At 42.3% G+C, this 18,070-nt stretch overlaps 1 protein-coding gene across 1 annotated transcript in view; it reads right to left on the bottom strand.

Annotated features, from left to right (window-relative positions):
* Positions 1–1,622: 1,622 nt before the first annotated feature.
* The window catches only part of Nin (ninein), a 105,731-nt gene continuing 89,283 nt past the window's right edge, over positions 1,623–18,070 (bottom strand). Inside the window, exons 25-30 of the mRNA XM_029540541.1 lie at positions 17,490–17,669; positions 16,237–16,386; positions 14,863–14,964; positions 10,364–10,561; positions 7,096–7,209; positions 1,623–4,420 (exon numbers count right to left, since the gene is read on the bottom strand). Coding sequence (XP_029396401.1) covers positions 4,211–4,420; positions 7,096–7,209; positions 10,364–10,561; positions 14,863–14,964; positions 16,237–16,386; positions 17,490–17,669 — 954 coding nt within the window. The 3' untranslated portion in view covers positions 1,623–4,210. The remainder of the gene's footprint in view (positions 4,421–7,095; positions 7,210–10,363; positions 10,562–14,862; positions 14,965–16,236; positions 16,387–17,489; positions 17,670–18,070) is intronic.

Here is an 18,070-nt window from a genome sequence, read left to right on the forward strand (position 1 = left end):
TTGGATATTTTGTTCTATTGTTCCTGAAGTATTATTCAATGGTAGCTACTACATCAACACTGATTAAATACTGTTCTGCCACAAGTATCAGCTGATAGTGTGGGATTTTAACAGCAGATCTTGGACCATGAATCCTGACTTCCCTATTTGACGTCAGGGTAGCCTTGAATTTCAGTTTTTGCAAGCTTCAGTTTTTTCTTTCCATATGTAAAGTGGGGATAAATAGTTCTTGTCTCATAAAAGCAGAGAGTGTGAAATTGGCATAAAAATTGTGACAATGAATAGAACAGGGCTTCTGAGATAGGCCTAGGTCAGCCAACGTTCCCCCTGTACATTTCAGGGCTTGGTATATTAACAGTGTGCTTTGGTTTACGTTTGGGGTCTTTTATTATCCGTATCATCATTTATGAGCAGCTCAGTTAAAAGTCTGGACTACTCAGATGAAGATGACCGAGTGGCTCCACTTCTGAGGCATCCTGGATGCCAAGCGGGGCCTTCTAAGGTTAAGTCAAGGCTCTGTGTGAATTACCCACTGCTACAAGCACAAGCACCCCACGCTGGCTGGTCTGAATCACACCACTTCCTTGATGGGAAGGGAATGACTCTCTGCTCCGATTCACATCAAATCATCTCGGGGGGGGGGTCTTCTTTTTACCTAATTTATGTGTATGAGTGTGTACCTGCATGACTTTATGTGTTCCACATGCATGCATGCAAGTGCTCTTGGGAGCCACAGGAGGGCACTGGATCCCCTGGTGCAGTGCTGAGCTGTCTGATGTAGGTGCTGGGATCTGAACCCTCACCCTCTCTGCAGGATAGCAAACATGCTTCGCCACTGAACCATTCCAAGTCCCCCGGCGCAATCTTCTTAAAATGACGGTTCTGACTTAGCTTGTAGCTGGGACGGGGACCCTCCACGTGTAGACTTGTTTCCTGCAGCATCTTCATGCTTCCACTTAAAAGGCTAACGATAAACACACCAAAACTGCTCATCAAAACTCCAAGGCAGAAACCCAGAGGCATGTTTGCAAATTTATTTACATTTTAAACTCACATTAAACTCTTTCTGGGATAGAGTGACTAAAGTGAAATTACAAAACCAATATAAACATATTCACATTAATCTTGAACAGAAAACAATTCCGGGGTGGGTTCTAGAATAACTCCAGTTAATCTTGGTTTTACTTTTGAGTTTTAATTGGTTTGTTTTTCACCAATATTCCTTTAAGTCAAGTTATGGTAATGTTCCCACAATGAGAATAAACTTACCTTGCATCTTCCAAAAAAAACAAAATGAAAAAGCACAACTTTAATTTGCTATTAAATAGCTGTCTAGCTGCCTGGAACTTCACTGTGCTAAGATGTTCAAATGGGGGCTGACTTTTCGGGGCAGCCACACCCTCCCGACTGGCTTTCCAGGTAGTGAGTGCTCTGCTTCTCAGGCTTTGACCTGGTTTCTGGCTTTGGCTAATGACTCACTAAAACGCTACACCATCGCGGGCAACCCATTCAGAACAGGACTCCATTAACGCTGGACTCCTGTGACTGGGAGTAAAAGGGGGAAATCACACATTTATTTTCCACATGTTAAAAAAAAGTCTGCCAAGAAGCCTTTAAAAAAAAAAGTTTCTCAATACCTGCCCTGAATATTGATTTATTACTGAAACACCAGACCTGTAAGATGTCTTTCATAATCTGTTTATATAAAACATGCTGATGGTCAAATAGACAAATAGCACATTGCAGTTTCAAGGAGGGATTCACATTTAAAATGGCTTAGCTGGAATTAGAGCTTTTGAAAACAAATGAAAAGACTGTGCTTCATCCTAAACCACATGGACTTCTCTCCCCTCACAAACTTACTCTAAGAGAAAAGGCCTTTGGATAAAATAAATCCTTTCTCCCCTTAGGGGAAACAACAGAGTAAGGCCTTTAAAGAATGAGAAAACATCAGACGGGTCAATGGAGCTCTTCCTAGCAATGACTTAAAGTCTAAACCCAGTGATTAAAAACAAAAACAAAAACAAAAAAGAAACCAAAAACCAAAAACCAAAACCAGTAGCTATGGCCATAAAACATGTAACTCATGATTTTGGAGAGCGCTACTGGGAAGAAAGTCTGAGAGTCGAATCAACACATAATTGTAGGATTTTACATTTGATGCTTTTAAAGCTTTAAGCTATATTCTACATGGGCAGTTAAACTCCTTTACTAAAAGGTTTCTAAAATATAAACTGCTGCATGAATGTATAAGTTTAAGATATCTATAGACATTTCTCATATTGATCTCCTCCCCCCATTTAGTAAGTGGGGTAAAGCAAGAAATTTACATTTTACTAAAGTAGTATTTTGATTTTGGGTGAAATAATTATAAATGAACTCTAAAACTTTTCCAAAAATCGTATTTACAGTCATTGTACAACTCTTTATGTACACATAAATACAAATGTATAAGAAACACCAACCTATACTTTTTATAATATAAAATAAAATTAAGAAGCACAACGAACAAGGCCCCATGGCAGGCAGCTGTTGGAGAAATGTGCTTACTGTTTAGTTCCAGTGGCATTAACCTTCAGAACTGGACGTGTCTTACAGGACTACTTCATACGACACAGTTTACCTCTGACCTGAGCCTACGCCTAGCCACAATTTTCTGCTAAAGCTAATACAAGTAGCTGAGTAGAAAGATTTAGAGGAGGCATAAATACCAGTGGTCAAATATTTAGATGTATGATTATAGGGAAAGATTGATTCTTTCCCCAGTGGGAAATCAGAATTTTCTGATAGGCATAGTAGTGCAAATCCAGTGTGAACTACTGGAGCACAGACAGTGTGCTGCGTCACACTTGGTAGAGGGAGCTCTGTGCTGGTGGGACTGGATAGTTGGGCCCTAAAGAATCCCAAAGAGTCATGGTGGAACTGGCTCAAGATTTCCTTCCTCACATCGGGTGAAATTTCTCCCCTTTACCCCTGATAGCCAATGTTATCCACAGTATGAAATTCATAAGTTCAGATATGAGGTATCGAAAGGTCAGAAGTACTGAATTCTTGACCTGTATTAAACAAACAGTAAAAACTCTTCGTAAGTAAGACAGGTTTTTAACTCCACAGTCAAGGCCTTTCAGATAATTAAGTGCACTAAAATGTAGAAGTAAAAAGTCTATGGCTGTTAACATATAAGACAGAAAAGGTTGTGTGGTTTACACATCTCTGGCCAAGCCTTCTCTGAACAGAACTGCACCCAGCCAATTAATTCAAAGAGACTAAAGTATTGTAAGCAGAATAATTTCAGTACACAGTTCCTAGGCCAGGCAGCAAGTAGTTCAGGAAGACAGTTTAAAAATCGTTCCCTGAGCTTTTGATACAAACTCAAAGGTATGTCCACAAACTCCAAGGCTTGGGAGAGACGAAACTACATCCACGCCGCTCCACGTGATCTTCTTCCAAGAGTGGCTTTTTACTCCAAAGTGGTCAGTCTGTCTGTGGGCTCACTATAGTTCAGTAATGTTAAGAGTACAGTTTTGACAATTTTTTTAGAAGACAAGGTCCCAAACAAAAGCTTTAGGAGGAGAAAGGGCCGTTTAAAGGAAGTAAAGCTTTATCCTTAGTTACGAGTGCAGCTGAGTAAGTCCTGAATCTGTTATACAGCAAGAGTAGCAAGAATTGGCATCAGAAGTCAGAGTTTTGCAGAACTTGGACTTCTCTGATCTTGGTGTCTAGCTACTGGGCAGCTAGCTACTGGCCAAGCCTTCTCTGAACAGAACTGCAGTCAGCCGATTAATTCAAAGAGACTAAAGTATTGTAAGCAGAATGATTTCAGTACTTAAATGTTTTCAAAAAAAATTAAAATAATAACCACTTTAGTTAGATATCATACTTAAAAGGAACCTGGATTGCATACACAGATAACAGCAGTTTAAAAACATTAAAAACTGGGACTTTAAGGTTCTTAACTTAATTTCATTCTTGCTAGCTATCCAGAACATACTTTAAAAGTTCAGTGCTTATGAGTAATTTAAATAATGATTTGTGGAATCCCAATAAGCACCCATTTGGAGCCTCCAATTCCACTGCTGGCCGACTTCAGGTAGGCTTGATTTTAAGCCATTATAGTTAGAAGGTTCGGAGAACCTATTAACACGTTCCAATAGTGTCAGGAAAGTGCACAAATGCAAGTGCATCCTTTGGTGTGCATCCTTTGGGCTGGCTATGACCTCAGAGGAGGCATAGAAGTCAGTGGTGCTGGTGCCAGGTTCCTGACGATGGTACTGAGGCTGGCAATCTTCTCTTCCAGGAGGAAATTCCTCTTTTCTGCTGTCTTCTGTCGCTGTTCAGTCATCTCCAGAGCTTTCAACAACTGGGCATTTTCGACATACAAATCCTTCACCACGGCATCTGTTTTTGTGTTCTTGCAGAGCTAGGACAGAACCAGAAACATCTTGATTCCATTTCTGTTAACTAGTCTCAATTTAAAACATAGGGGAAGTTACTTAATAATGGCAGATCAGTTCTGCTAGCTGTGCACTTTATAATAGTAATTTTTTACCAGTATATATGCAAACAGAAATTTGGATTCATTCTGTTTGTATTCCCAAATATCAAGTCTGATACTAAAGCCATACTACAAAACAAAGAGTGGATTATTTTTTAAGGGCTCCAAAATGAATTTTTTCCCACCTAAATATGTGCTATTCCTTTATTCATTTTTTAAAAATACCAAAAACGCTTGTCCAACATAGCATTTTGAGATGTCAACTGTGTTAACATCCACTCTTAACAGATGTGCTTTACCACTCAAAACTACAACCTGTAATATTTATAAATACAAGCTGTTTCAACATGTAGCTCAGGGATTGTTTTGGCAATTGCTTCCCTTAACCTCATTTTCCTCTATTCTCTACCAACCCCTCCCCCAAAGGTTTACCCTCTCTTAGTACCTTAATTCTTGCTCCTGTCCCTGCCTTCAATCTTCTTTCCCATATCTTATACTCATCATTGTATAGCAGACTCAAGCAGGTAACACAATAACGCTTGGCTACAGAATGGCTGGTTTATTACCATTTCCAGGGTCTTAACAATTTGGGCAACAGCAGGTATACTACACCTCAGAACTTACTTGTGACTGAAATGTCATAACTCACCATTCCTTCCTTCCCCCAATTCTCTTTCAACTAAGACATTTCAATGACCCTTCATTGCCTAGAGGACGAGATTCAAAAACTATTAGGCATAGAAATAAATGCTTTCTCCTTGGCTGATTCTCCTCTCCTTTCTAGTCTCTTCTCTTAGGACAGCACAGGCTAGCAGTGGCTTGCATTTATAGACGCCCACACCCCATGTGTTTTCCCCATTCTGTGAAGCTACCGCAGCCTAGACTGCCTCCCCTACATCTGTCTACCCAGCTTTCTAGATTTGCTTTAAGAAGCCTTCAGGGAGCTCTCTTTAGGCTTCTAGATCTTGTGAGCCCATACTGAAAATAGAGTTATCTCTTGTTTATTTTTAAAGCTTCCATCTGGAGAAATTCTTGGCTTCTTGTAGGCATGCTAGAATTTACATTCCACATGCCCAGGGCCTTCACTTTGTTGACAGCTGAGACTCAGAACAGGATGTGACACATAGCAACTTGTGCTGGTCACAGGAACACACAAAGGATCGCTTGGACAAATGCTCACAAATGGGCTTTTCTGCCCTGCTCCTCTGTTTAAGATACAGAGCAAAGGAACGTTTCTGCATGGAACTGTTCTTGCATGCATCTGCATTCAGACATCGCTCCTGGGATTGATGCTCTTAGGTTTTATGTATCTAGAAAACCAGGGCTGGCAAATTCTGCTCTGTACCCAACCAGTTTGTCTCAGTCTCAGTTTCCTGGGGGGCTAAGTTTGACTAGGAGGAGCTTCGTTTTCGCACACACGGGTAGTTTTTAAACAGAGCGGTCATGTCTGTAATTAGCAGGTAAAAAGATCAAGTTGTTTAACAGTCTAGAATTGGGAGTTCAGACCCCACACAAAGCATATGCTTTGGAGCCTGGTGATAGCAATAAGATACTTAAAATATTTGCTTGATTATTTAATGTGTATGGGGCATGTGTATATACATGTGTGGAAGTCAGAGGACAACTTATGGGAACTGATTCTCTCATTCTACCACATAGGTTCCAGATACTGAACTCAGGCTGTCGGGCTTGGGAGCAATACCTTTATCTACCAAGACATCTCATCAGCCCAAAGTATGGGGAACAGGAAAGCCAGTGTTACACTTATTACCCAATTTTAAAAAGCAAATATATCATTTTCTGTTTACTTAAAGATGTATATTTCATATCTTAGATTAAAAAAATCTGTATTAGGTTTGAGCCGCTGAACCTCATTAGGAGCACTTTGGGTAGGAGTTACTGTTAGCAAATATACATTCATAAAATTGCGGACAATTTCATATGGTCTCAATGGAGTTTTGAAAAAAATTGTGGAATGCAGAATTCTTATTTTGAGGCTTATATGAAAGTGATTCCTAAGTTTTCTAGACATCTCCAGCAGAATTAAAATCGATTAACAACACAAATTAACAGTAATACAAAGATGCAAAATCTGGAGTTAAGCCTGGAATGTTGAAGCTAGAGAGAGCTCAGCTAAAGGAGTGGTAGAATGAGAAAACCAGTTCCTGTATCAAAAACTGGATATAGTGAGTGGTTCACGGCGGGATCCCTGTGCTGAGGAATAGACGGGCCTAGCCTAATCAGAGACCCGGGTCCTCTAAACAGCAGTGGATACCTCCCAATGACGAATACCTGAGGTTGTGTGTGCACGTGCACACACACACACACACACACACGCACACACGCATGCACACACGCATGCACACATGCATGCACACACACGCACGCACACACACACACACACACATGCACACACGCGCGCGCGCGCGCACACACACACGCGCGCACACGCACGGACACACACACACACGCACGCACACACACGCGCGCGCACACACACGCACGCACACACACGCACACACACACACACACACACACACACATGCACACACGCACACAGCCTGGGAATGGCAGGACAGACAGAAGTGGCAGAGGCTTACTTGTTCTTTGAGCTGATTTACTTTCTCTTGAAGAAGTCTTTTCACCAGCTTTAGTTTTTGTTCAACTTCTATCATTCGTTCTTCCATGAGATTTACAAGGTGTTCCTGGCTTACCTAAGGAGAAGAGGGAGAAAGAAGTACATTATGATTTGAAAAATCATGCCAACTAGAGGTACTGGTAGTGACTCTCCCCATAAGACACACAGCGAAAGGACAGCGGTGCTCTCCTTCATTACCAAAGGATAGGTTTCTAATGTAGTGGGAGTTCTGGGCACCGCACACATTGACACTGCCTTGGAAAGCTAGCACTCCCATAGAGGAATCCAGGAAGAGACAAGGCTCCTTGGCTCATCATTCCCTGAGGTCAGTTCTTGAACTCCCAACTGAAACCCACGTACACTTTTAACATAGTGGCTATTCAAAGTAAATGAAAGCAGGGGACTGACTTTCCAATGTGATTTGTGTCTTTGCGAACCTGTGGGCCTCTGAACACTGCAAACACTGGGTTATTTGGGGTTGCCCCATGCTTCCAATCAGCTGCAACACATGCCTCTCACTTTCCTTTGAAATGACTGGTGACCATCCAAGGGTTTTTTTTCTTCATCGCGCTGAACTTCTTCCTGCCAGTTACCCCACTCATCTGATTCCCAGTGACTTGTCAATGTAACGCAAACATTGGACTAGAGGATGCATTTACCATCAGAGCAGGTTAGAGGTGAAAATATCTCCTCACAGACATTCAAACCCAGATCAAACCACAGGACAGAAGAGGTGAGGCCTTTCCTCTCCTCCTCATACAACAAGAGTGGGAGTGAGGAGACACGAGTTGGGGAAGCAAAAACGACCTTGAGAGAGACGACCCTGCTCATACCCTCGCTTATAAAAATGTCCACACCAGGAATTTCACATTTTAGGAGGTACTTCAAGTCCTTAAGACTATTATCAATTATTATTGTTGTGGTTCAGGTGTTAGAGATTGGGTAATAGCTAAGTATTTTTAAAAGACATATTTTTGAAAAGAATAGAGGCTGCTCAAACCTGAGCTGAAGCCATATGACTGATGCTTGCTTCAAAACACAAAACAAAACCACAGTAGCAGGTAATTCAACAGACACTGAGTGCTACAAAGGCGAAGGCAGAAGAAAAACAAAGACAGTCATACATTTAAATTTTATTTTATTGTTGCATCAAAATTTCCCTTTTTTTTCTGTCAAAAGTATGATACATCTTATACAAAACAGTATAAATAACCCTGATTTTCTTCAAATTCCATATATAAAAGTAGTACCTTCCTTTAAAAATAACAACATATGGAATTAGAAAATATATAGAATATATCCTTTCAAGACTCTTAAATCCACTCTTTAAACCATATAAATAAGCTGATTTGCAGCAAGCAGAGGTTTGTGACTGAATCACAAAGTCTTTCATGTCTACATAAGTAAGAGACAATACTGTGAAGGCTTTAACAGTGAAGGTAACAGGCAAATAATTTAAAAGAGCACTTGATTCCAACATGTCCCAGCTCATGTCTGTGTGCGGTGTGCATGTATGCGTGTGCATGTGCGCCTTTGAGACTCTGTCGTGGTAACAAATGCCATCAACAGCAGCCCAGCTTTCAGAGGTGCCCAATCCTTCTGCAGGAATCTGCGTGCACTGCTCGCTGCTCCGGTAGCAAAGCCTAGAGAAAGAAGGCAAGTGGCATACTTCACCCTGGTATCAAGGTTATGGGGGGGGTGGTGTTTCTAAGTTCACACACTTACAATACAAACACATTCCTAGAAGCACACAGTCACACTACACGTGCAAGCTAAGCAACACAAAGGCAGACGAACCTCCTCACTCTGATCACAGGCACCGTGCAGATTTGTATAATGTGCAGTTTTCTGAAAATTAGAGTCAGCTCAGCAGCCGGAGAAAGAAAAAAGCCCAGAAGCCATTCTACTGCACAACCAACAGGCTTTTCTCTGGCTGAAGGATTCTCTTAATAGTTTCTGTCTAATACTGGAGTTATTGGCACAGATTTTTTTTTTTTAATTCTCAAATATTGATGGGCAGATTAGGAAAAGCATACTTTACAAAACAGTGCGTCTGGGAGAGCGATGAGTACACCTCAGCCACATCACTGGGAGAGCCTTTCAAAAACAGGCCAAGGCTTCAGGTTTCAACGACACGACAAAGAACTGAAGCTTCCCTTTCATACTGAACCGTAGCCATTTTTAATTACAAAGTGCCACCCTAAAGCTGGGAGTAGCGGTGGTCTGTGGTGAGATGGAGCAGAGCTTGAGCCGTCCACCCTGACCATCTTCATCTTAAAAGCTGACTCTAATAATGGGAGGTGAGGATGGCACACAGAAAGCTGCTAAAACATGGACTGTTAGAGCACATAAAGACTTCTGAAGGTTTTGTTAAGAAGAATGGGTGGGCGGCACGGCACGGCATGGCATGGGACAGTGTGGCACAGCATGGCACAGCATGGCACAGCACAGCCCAGCACAGCACAGCTATCTACCAATAAGAGGAGAGAGCAGAGTGGACTGTGCAGCCTGCTAAGCTAATGTGACTGGCAAAGCTCCTCTCAGGGGATTAAGAAACTGGAAAACTCCTTATCAAATATTAACTGGGCCTTAAGCATTTCTAAACTAGAAAGAATTGACAAAGGAGACATTTTATTTTTATTTCTCACTAGTAATTATATGGGTAAGAACAAATGTAGGGAAAAAATGAAGATTATGTACTAAGGAGGAACAACTATTTGGAGCTTAAGTAGTTTTTCAGATTTGATTCTTTGAAATATTGAGTGAAATGAACTAGATAACTGAGAATAGGGTGCTAACGAACTACATATTCGACATCACTGGTGTTATAAAGAGCCCCTGCCTGTGACTTCTCAGACCTTGGCGGGCCACACTGCACAGGAGAACTGAGAATGTCTGTCAGCAGAGATTCCTACCCCAGGATTGAGCTTGAGACAAGACGGTTGGGCCAACTATGTACTATACACAAGTAACCCTGATCCTCCGTCATATGCAAGTGTGCAAAGAAGGCCCAGCATATGGCCCTGCTGACTTATAAGCAGAGAGCTTGGAAGGAAACTGTAAAACCAAAGCAAGTGCCGGCACTGTGGTTCTGTGGGCGTACACTCGGGGGCAGAACAATGGTGGGAGATGGAATTCTTCATCGCCACCTTTGGACTGGTTTATTTTTCAAATGAAGGTAAAGGGGACGGGATGACGTGAGTTTCCCAGTGGAGAAGAACACCCTGTACCTGTGGCATGTTGGTTTCGGAGGTCCTGTTGTCAAGCTCCTCCTGCAGGTGCTGGCTCCTCTTTTCTGCCTGCAGCAGCTGCTGATGAAGCTGCAGAAACTGCTCCCTGGGCACCATCGGACAGGTTTGCTGCTGGAGCAACTGCAGATCCCAGTGAGAGGATGGGCTACGAGTCACAGTGGACCTCAGGGGCTGCATCTGAGGGACAAGGACAAAGCTGGGTCAGTGGAGGGCCTTCTGCCAAGGAAGGTGCCAAGCAGCGAGTACTGAGCCCAGGATCTATCCCTTCCTGGCCTCATGGTCCCTGATCCCATAAACAGGACAAAGCCTGGTGGAAGTGTGTGGGAAGAGTCCTTTTGTTGCTCCTAGGAGATACTCCATTAAGGCTTTCTTAAACATTTGAAGATGTGAAAGAATAGACTGTCTTCACTCTTGAGTAACTGTAAGTGCATGAGGTCTATGATATACATAGCATATTGAAATTATATCTACATTTTTTTATTCTAGAACATTCAACTGCCTTCCCCCCCTTTCCCCCCTTTTGTTAAAAGTGAGACAGGAGCTGGGAAGATGGGAGAGAGTGCTTTTGCTTTAAGTTTTTCCCATTTTCCTTATTATCATGGAGATTTCTTTGCAAATCTCCATGAAATCCATAATTCATTGGCTATGTATGTTCTGACCCCAAATTAACATTTTTAAGATTATTGTACTTAAAATTACTTCATCTATCTTAGTTCATCTATTAGGAGTTATCCTTAAATAGCCACAAGACAGGTGTGTGGAGCATCAGGTCATAGCTCAGACCACCCAGAACAGAACTAAAAGTATGGTTGACAACAGCAAGGAAACAGTGTATCAACATGCCCACGAAATTTAAGGAATGAAAAGGAATTTAACCAATGGGACATGCTACTTTTCATCTGTCAACACATTCAGCAGACACAGGGCCCAGTGGGAGGCATGCAGTACACATGAGCAGGAGCTGCACTCAAGAGGAAGCACCCCCAGGCCTGTGGGAAGGGAAAAGGGCCTCTCAGCTCAACGAGAATGAACTGTTAGGAAGTTTCAGAGCCACTATCCATTTTGTTTTTAATTCCAAGCCTCTGAGGTAGGTCAATATCCATTTTGAAATAGTAGTAGTAGTAGTAGTAGTAGTAGAAGATGTGAAAATATTATATTACTTATGATAAAGAGTATGGCGGATTATGAACCCACAAGTTTCTAACAGTGGCACAGAGTTTTCTTCAAAATGTTTTAAATATTGAGGAAACCCCTTAAGTAAATAGGCATAGTCTACTTTAAAGCAAAGTAGGAAATGAATACTGGCTCTTGTCCACACACGTATGAACTGTCACGACGAACAGAAATGACTGCACGGACACAATGTCGAGGTGTCCCCATGCGGTGAAGGTTCACTGAGAGAGTGCTCTACCTTCGCACGCTAGCTCAGGCACAGAACTGTGCCCTGCTCTGCTGCTTCCAACCACTGAGCTCTAGGCAGAGGAGAGCCACAGACAAAAGGAAAACAAAAGAAGATTACAGGAGCTCCAGGAAGAGCAAGAAAGTGCAAGTTACAATAAGGAAGACCCCCCGGGACTGTGCACATGAATAAGAGTACACACGCAACCAAGGTCACCTTTGCTGCATGTCAGCTTACAGTAAGGGACCTTACAAACGGTAGCTCTGCAGTGGCACCTTCATCTGCTCTAATCCAGATCCAGTAAGCACCGAACCTGGGATTAAATCCGGTGCTGAATGGACACACAGAAGAAAAACATTTTTGTCCAGCCCCCTAAACTGGGCTGCCAAATGATACAGCAGACAAAAGAACAGCTAAGGTAGTGTGTGAATCTTTCTTTGAATGTTCAAAATAAATTGCTTACTTAATATTCAACTATCGTATTGCTAAAAATGCCCAGGAACGGGAATCAGTTTCAAGACAGAATTCTTCCATTTTTCAGCCTAATTTATTATCGTTAATTGCACAGGAGTAGGTATGTGTTCACATGTGCCCCTTAAACTAGTTTGTAGAGACGAGGTGGACTTTTCCCAAGGAACTGTGTATATCAGGTAGGAATCATCTAGAAAGATTTTCTCAAAGTCTCTGACCCCAAAGACGCTGCTACAGGAACACCGTCTTGCCTGCTCATCATACTTCAACCCCATGGGTGGGAAGACTGCCATAGAGGAAGGAACTCGTGGATCCCTCGGGTAAGTACAGGAGACCGTGAAGCATCTGTTCACCACCCCTACAATCATCCTGCAACCTGACTGAACCAGACTGGTGGGACGAGCGGTTACTGCTTACGGGTTAGAGTTGAGAGTGATGAAAGATTTCAGAAACAATGGACTTAACTAAAGCCATTGGATTATAGACTAAAAAAGATGGGTAAAACTGCAAAGTTGTTACATACATGTCCCCAAGGTTTAAGAAGTAAAACCACACCCCAAGCCCAACTGTATAATTTAAACATGTGAACTGTACAGGGTGTGAATTCTCTCAGAAAACCTGTTAAAAATCCAATCTGGAACTAGATGTGGCGACGTGTGCCAGGAACACCCCAGAGACTAAAAACCAATGGGTGGTAAGTTCAAGGACAGCCTGAGCTACATGGCTCAGCAAAGTGAAGGAGGAAAAGTCCAGCATGTATAACTATAGAATTAATAACTCAGCCTTGCTTCCTAATGGGAGTTTCATAGAATAGTATATAAAATGTTCTTTCCTGTGTTTAAATTCATGCTTCTCCTGTATTCAGTTCCGGTACCAGGAACATTCGTTTTCCTTATCAGCAATATTTACTACTAGGGAAAAAGAATGGCAGGAAATGGCTGGTGCCTGTTAATAATAGAAATGGGCCTGGAAGAAGGGGGCTTCCCAGGTTAAGGCAAACAGGCAAAGCCCCAGCTTACTGGTAGAGCATGTGGGCCGAGTCCAGCAGTGAAAAAGTGCATACACCCTGTCACCCTTCAGGTTCTTACCAGAGCTCAGCTTCAATAGCTTACTCATTAGAGCCTCTTAACTATTTCATATCTACATCAAAGCACAGGCTGAACTCACAGTTGTGAATGCATTGATTTCATCAATCTTCCCGTTGGTGGATAAATCAGAGAACATAACATTGTCAAACCTCGGTGGGCATTTAAATGTCAGTGTGATACTTTTGCCCAAATTTCACATTTTAAAGCTAAGCATTTAAGTCACCTTGCCATATATCCAGTTTTATAAGGAAAATTCTTTGCCAGGCATGGTGGCACACGCCTTTGATCCCAGCACTTGGGAGGCAGAGGCAGGCAGATCTCTTGAGTTCTAGGCCAGCCTGGTCTACAGAGTTGAGTTCCAGGACAGCCAGGGCTACACAAAGAAACCTTGCCTTGAAAAACCAAAATAAAATTAAACAAACAAACAGACAATACTTTGAAACCTTCCTTCCTACAATCCTGACTTGAAAAAAAAAAAAAAACCAAAACAAAATGTGTGCACACAGTATTTTAAGAAGATAGCAAGATACATTCTATGGGCACTTCCTTATACAGATTTTATAGTTCATCTCAGGTTAGATTAATTTTTTTATCGATCCACAGCAAAATATCTCCGTAAAGCCTTCACTTACTGAGGGCTCTGCATTTGTTCATGTCCTGTAGGGGTACAAAAGCACCCTGGTTACCAGGGCCCGGTGTACACACATTGGTTGGTTTTCCAAATCACCCTAACATTTGTCAGTTGTACCTTTTGCAAGGTATAGCTGAGTGACAAATGCAGCCATCAGCCATGTGTTTGCTTTTTGATCTCTGGGAATCCAACCAAGGCTTCACACATGCGAGGGAAGTCCTCTACCACTGAGCGCTATCAGCGGAAGATGGCAGTTCCTGGCCTGGAGAGATGGCTCAGCAGCTAAGAGCCCTGACTGCTCTTCCAGAGGTCCTGAGTTCAATTCCCAGCAACCACATGGTGGCTCACAACCATCTGTAATGGGATTCGGTGCCCTCTTCTGGTGTGTCTGAAGATAGCTACAGTGTGCTCACATACATAAAGTAAGTAAATAAATCTTTTTTTAAAAAAGAAGAAGAAAGAAGCTGACAGTTCCTGAGAAGAACCTAAATGCAGATGCTCTCAGAGTTCTACATACAGCTGGACAGGTAGTGGAAGAGAGATTCCATCATAAAATAGTGCAGGATAGGATACATCAGGAAGCGGTTACATCAGTACCAGTGAGGAGAGAGCTCTGGGCCCCTCAGGCAATATCGGGCAGAGTCCCTGTGCTCCACAAGTATTGATTTATACAGATTTTTACATTTGGGGTTAAAGTTATTCTTCATTCTGCAAAGCATCATGGACACCTATGACTGTAACTAAGCAAACATGTGTGTTCCTTTTGGGAAGATAGACCAAAGAATCAAGCCTGGTGACTAGACGTTCCCAGGAGGACGTCAGTGCCGTGTCTGTTCGCTCCTGAGAAGTGGCTCGTAGGTAGTCTCCACAGTTTAGATCATTTACTAACCTCCATTAGCTTCTCGTCCAGTCTCACCTGTTTCTTCTTCAGACCTTCATTTTCCAAATGGATTGTTTCTAATTCTCGCTCAAGGGAACCCATCTGATTCACCTGTAAAAAGCAAACAAGCTAACGAAAACTTAAAAAACGAGTAGCTCCCTTTTATTTTGACAAATTTGCCTTAGAGACCTCTAGTCTTGGAGGAAAGCCAAGATGACTCTGCAGAGAAAACCAAGAAACAACAATTCTGTGCTCATCAGTGCCCAGCTGGCATTTAAGCAATCTGGATCTAACCACCATGTCTCACAAAGACCAGGTTTTTCTAAAGCTGCTGGCTTTAAACTTCTCTGCCACCTACTGTAAGAAATACACATTACCCTACAGTAAAGGAGCTGAGCTCACAAGTGGCGCCGCACATCAGTTCCAAGCACATACTTAGTTGGAAAAACTACTCAAGAAAACACAGCCCCTCCCACTCCCCTGCGTCAGCACTGTCCCCGCTTGCTCCACATACAATCTCACACCATCTCTGACTGCTGACGTTTGTTTTCCACTAGGGTTTTATTAGTAATCTCCATTTTTCAGAAACTTCCTTTTTGCTCTAACACATTTAATTTCCTAAATAAAAGTGAAGATAAAAATTAAAAGCTTTTCTTTATGGATTCTTTCTATTCAGATGCACATTTCTTTCCAAATGCTTATCAAACATTAACTGGGAGGTAAGGAATTTTCCAGTTCTTTAATCCCCTGAGAGGAGCTCTGCCAGTCCCATTCCCTTGGCATGCCCTGTGGGCCACTCTGCTTTCTCCTCTTATTAATAGATAGCCGTGCCCTCCACTTCTGTCACTCCTTCTTAACAAAACCTTCAAACTTTCAAAAAGTCTTTGTGTTGTTTGTTTTGTTTGTTTACCTTTGGTATTGCTTTTAAAAACTAGATTTTGGGGCTAGAGAGATTGCTAAGTGGTTAGGAGCACATACTGATCTTCTAGATATTCTGAATTCCTAGAAACCACATTGTGTGCCTTACCACAGCCAAGAACCCCAGTTCCAGAGGATCTGACACCTTCTTTTGTGGCTTCTACACTCATGTGCACATACCCACAAACAAATATATAATTTAAAATGAATTCTTTTAAGGTGATGTGTGTGTGTGTGTGTGTGTGTGTGTGTGTGAACTGTCTTCTCCCCAAAAGCTTACATTGTTCTCGTTTTTTAAAGAAAAAAGTCTTTATTCAATAAAAAGAATGATGATACTGTTTTGGCAAGATTGTGAAGGCATCACAGGATCTGAGGAAGGCTCAAAGCAGTCGTTCCTGACAAGAAACAGACACTGGAAATGCACTGGTCAGAACACAAGTACATCATTATCCTTGAAAACCCCACCTTCTGACTGGCAGGAGACCGTTCTCTCTGAGCCTGTTCACTCTCTCTCTTTAAGGTCAGTTTCTCTTGTTCTATGGACTTCACAGTACATGGTTGGTCGAGTTGTTTTTGGTGTTTTGTGGGAAGAAGGTTGGATTCCAGTTGGCGGACCTAGTAAGAATAAGGAAGAGATGCCTATATAGCCGTCCATCCAGAGAAGCAAACGGCAAACAAGGAGCGTTTTATTTACTACTTGGGTTTCATGGTTTTAAAAAGCACCTTTTAGCTGGTCGGGGTGGTAGAGGGCTGAGGTCCCAGTTACCAGGGAGACTGAGGCAGGGGAATCATTTGAGCCCCTAAGTTCAAATCAACCTGGGCAAGAGTCTAGCAAGACCTAGACTCTGAATTCTGAAGCCTTTTTTTTTTTTTTAAATTATTATTTTTAAACATCCTTTCCAGATAAACCTGGTTGAGCTAACAAACTCAACGTCAATGGCACACTGAGGAGATTTCTTGGTCTCCAGGAGCCCAGAGTGAGTGTGAAGGAGCTGTGGAACAAATGGAGCAGCAGTCCTAGGATCTATGGCTCTGTTACGGGCAGGGCGTTTAGAGGTGACTCAGGTTGACCCTGGTAGAGACTGCTGCTGGACCCACACATCTGCCTCTGCCAATCCCATAAGGACAGGGACCAAGGCTGTCCTCTCCCCACTGTAGGTACAGTAGCGACAGATTCTTCTGCATGCAGTAGGTGTCCTCAAGAAAAATTCATGACGCTGGGAATTCTGCAGCAGAAGTGCTGAGGCACAGGTTAAGGGGTTGGCAACACAGCACAGGTAAACACGTGTCAGCTGCATGGGGATCAGAAACTTTTAAAATTATCCAGGCCTTGAAATGCTAAGTCTCTACAAAGGGGCACTGAGTTCTCTCTTCCAAAGAGTTAGCCTGACCCTTAAGATCGGAGCCTGATTTTGCCATTTTGTTATTATTGGTCTGGGCAGCTAACCAGTTTGAATGAGGAATATATGCATATCATAATTTCTACCAGTTGGTACTTTAATATGAGGTCCAAAGTCATAGATGTATTTTAATATACAATTGCTTATACAAAATAAGAATAGTTTAAATATATAAACTTATATGTAAGTAAATGAAAATTTATTCATCTCAAAATAAGTCTGCCATTACAAGGTACTCCAATCTATTCTAAGACCATATCAAACAGCTCATTTTCATATCTAATTAGTCATTTCAACAACATGCTGCTTTTGAGTTACCTTCTCCCGGGAGTGGGTGAGGTCTGCTTGGGTGTTCTGTACCACAGAGTGGAGTCTCTTGCTTTCCTGACAAAGCAGCTGCGGTTCCTCATTCATCAGATGGTCCAGTTTGTCCCAGGAGAGCCTTCTCTGCTGGCCCCGGAGCCCTGAGAGATGGGGAGCTGTTTCTGAGACCCAGTCCTGAACAGAGAATTGGAGCATTAAAACTTATTAGCAACCTGACATGTCACTTCTGTCCTGAGACAGGTTTCCTGCCTACCTAATGACAATACTCAGTGAACACTTTTCAAGCTTATGTGTATGTAGATAGGAAGAAAATGATACTCTTGGATTTGGATTTTGTTTTTAAAGGTTCAAAATGATCATTGGTAAAACAGACATCAATACAAAGTCTGATGGGCTCTGACGTGATCTACAAAGGACTGACTCAAGTGTCAAGAGGTCGGTGGTTTCAAAGTTGCTTCCTTCTTGGGAAGTCTTCTTTGAACCTAGATAGCACTCTTCATTAACAGAAGACAGAACTCAGAAGCACTGCTAGCTAAATGCTTCCACAGGCTAGCCCTGCATGCTTCCACAGGCTA

Source organism: Mus pahari, chromosome 7, assembly GCF_900095145.1.
Source record: "Mus pahari chromosome 7, PAHARI_EIJ_v1.1, whole genome shotgun sequence".
NCBI classification, from domain to species: Eukaryota; Metazoa; Chordata; class Mammalia; order Rodentia; family Muridae; genus Mus; species Mus pahari.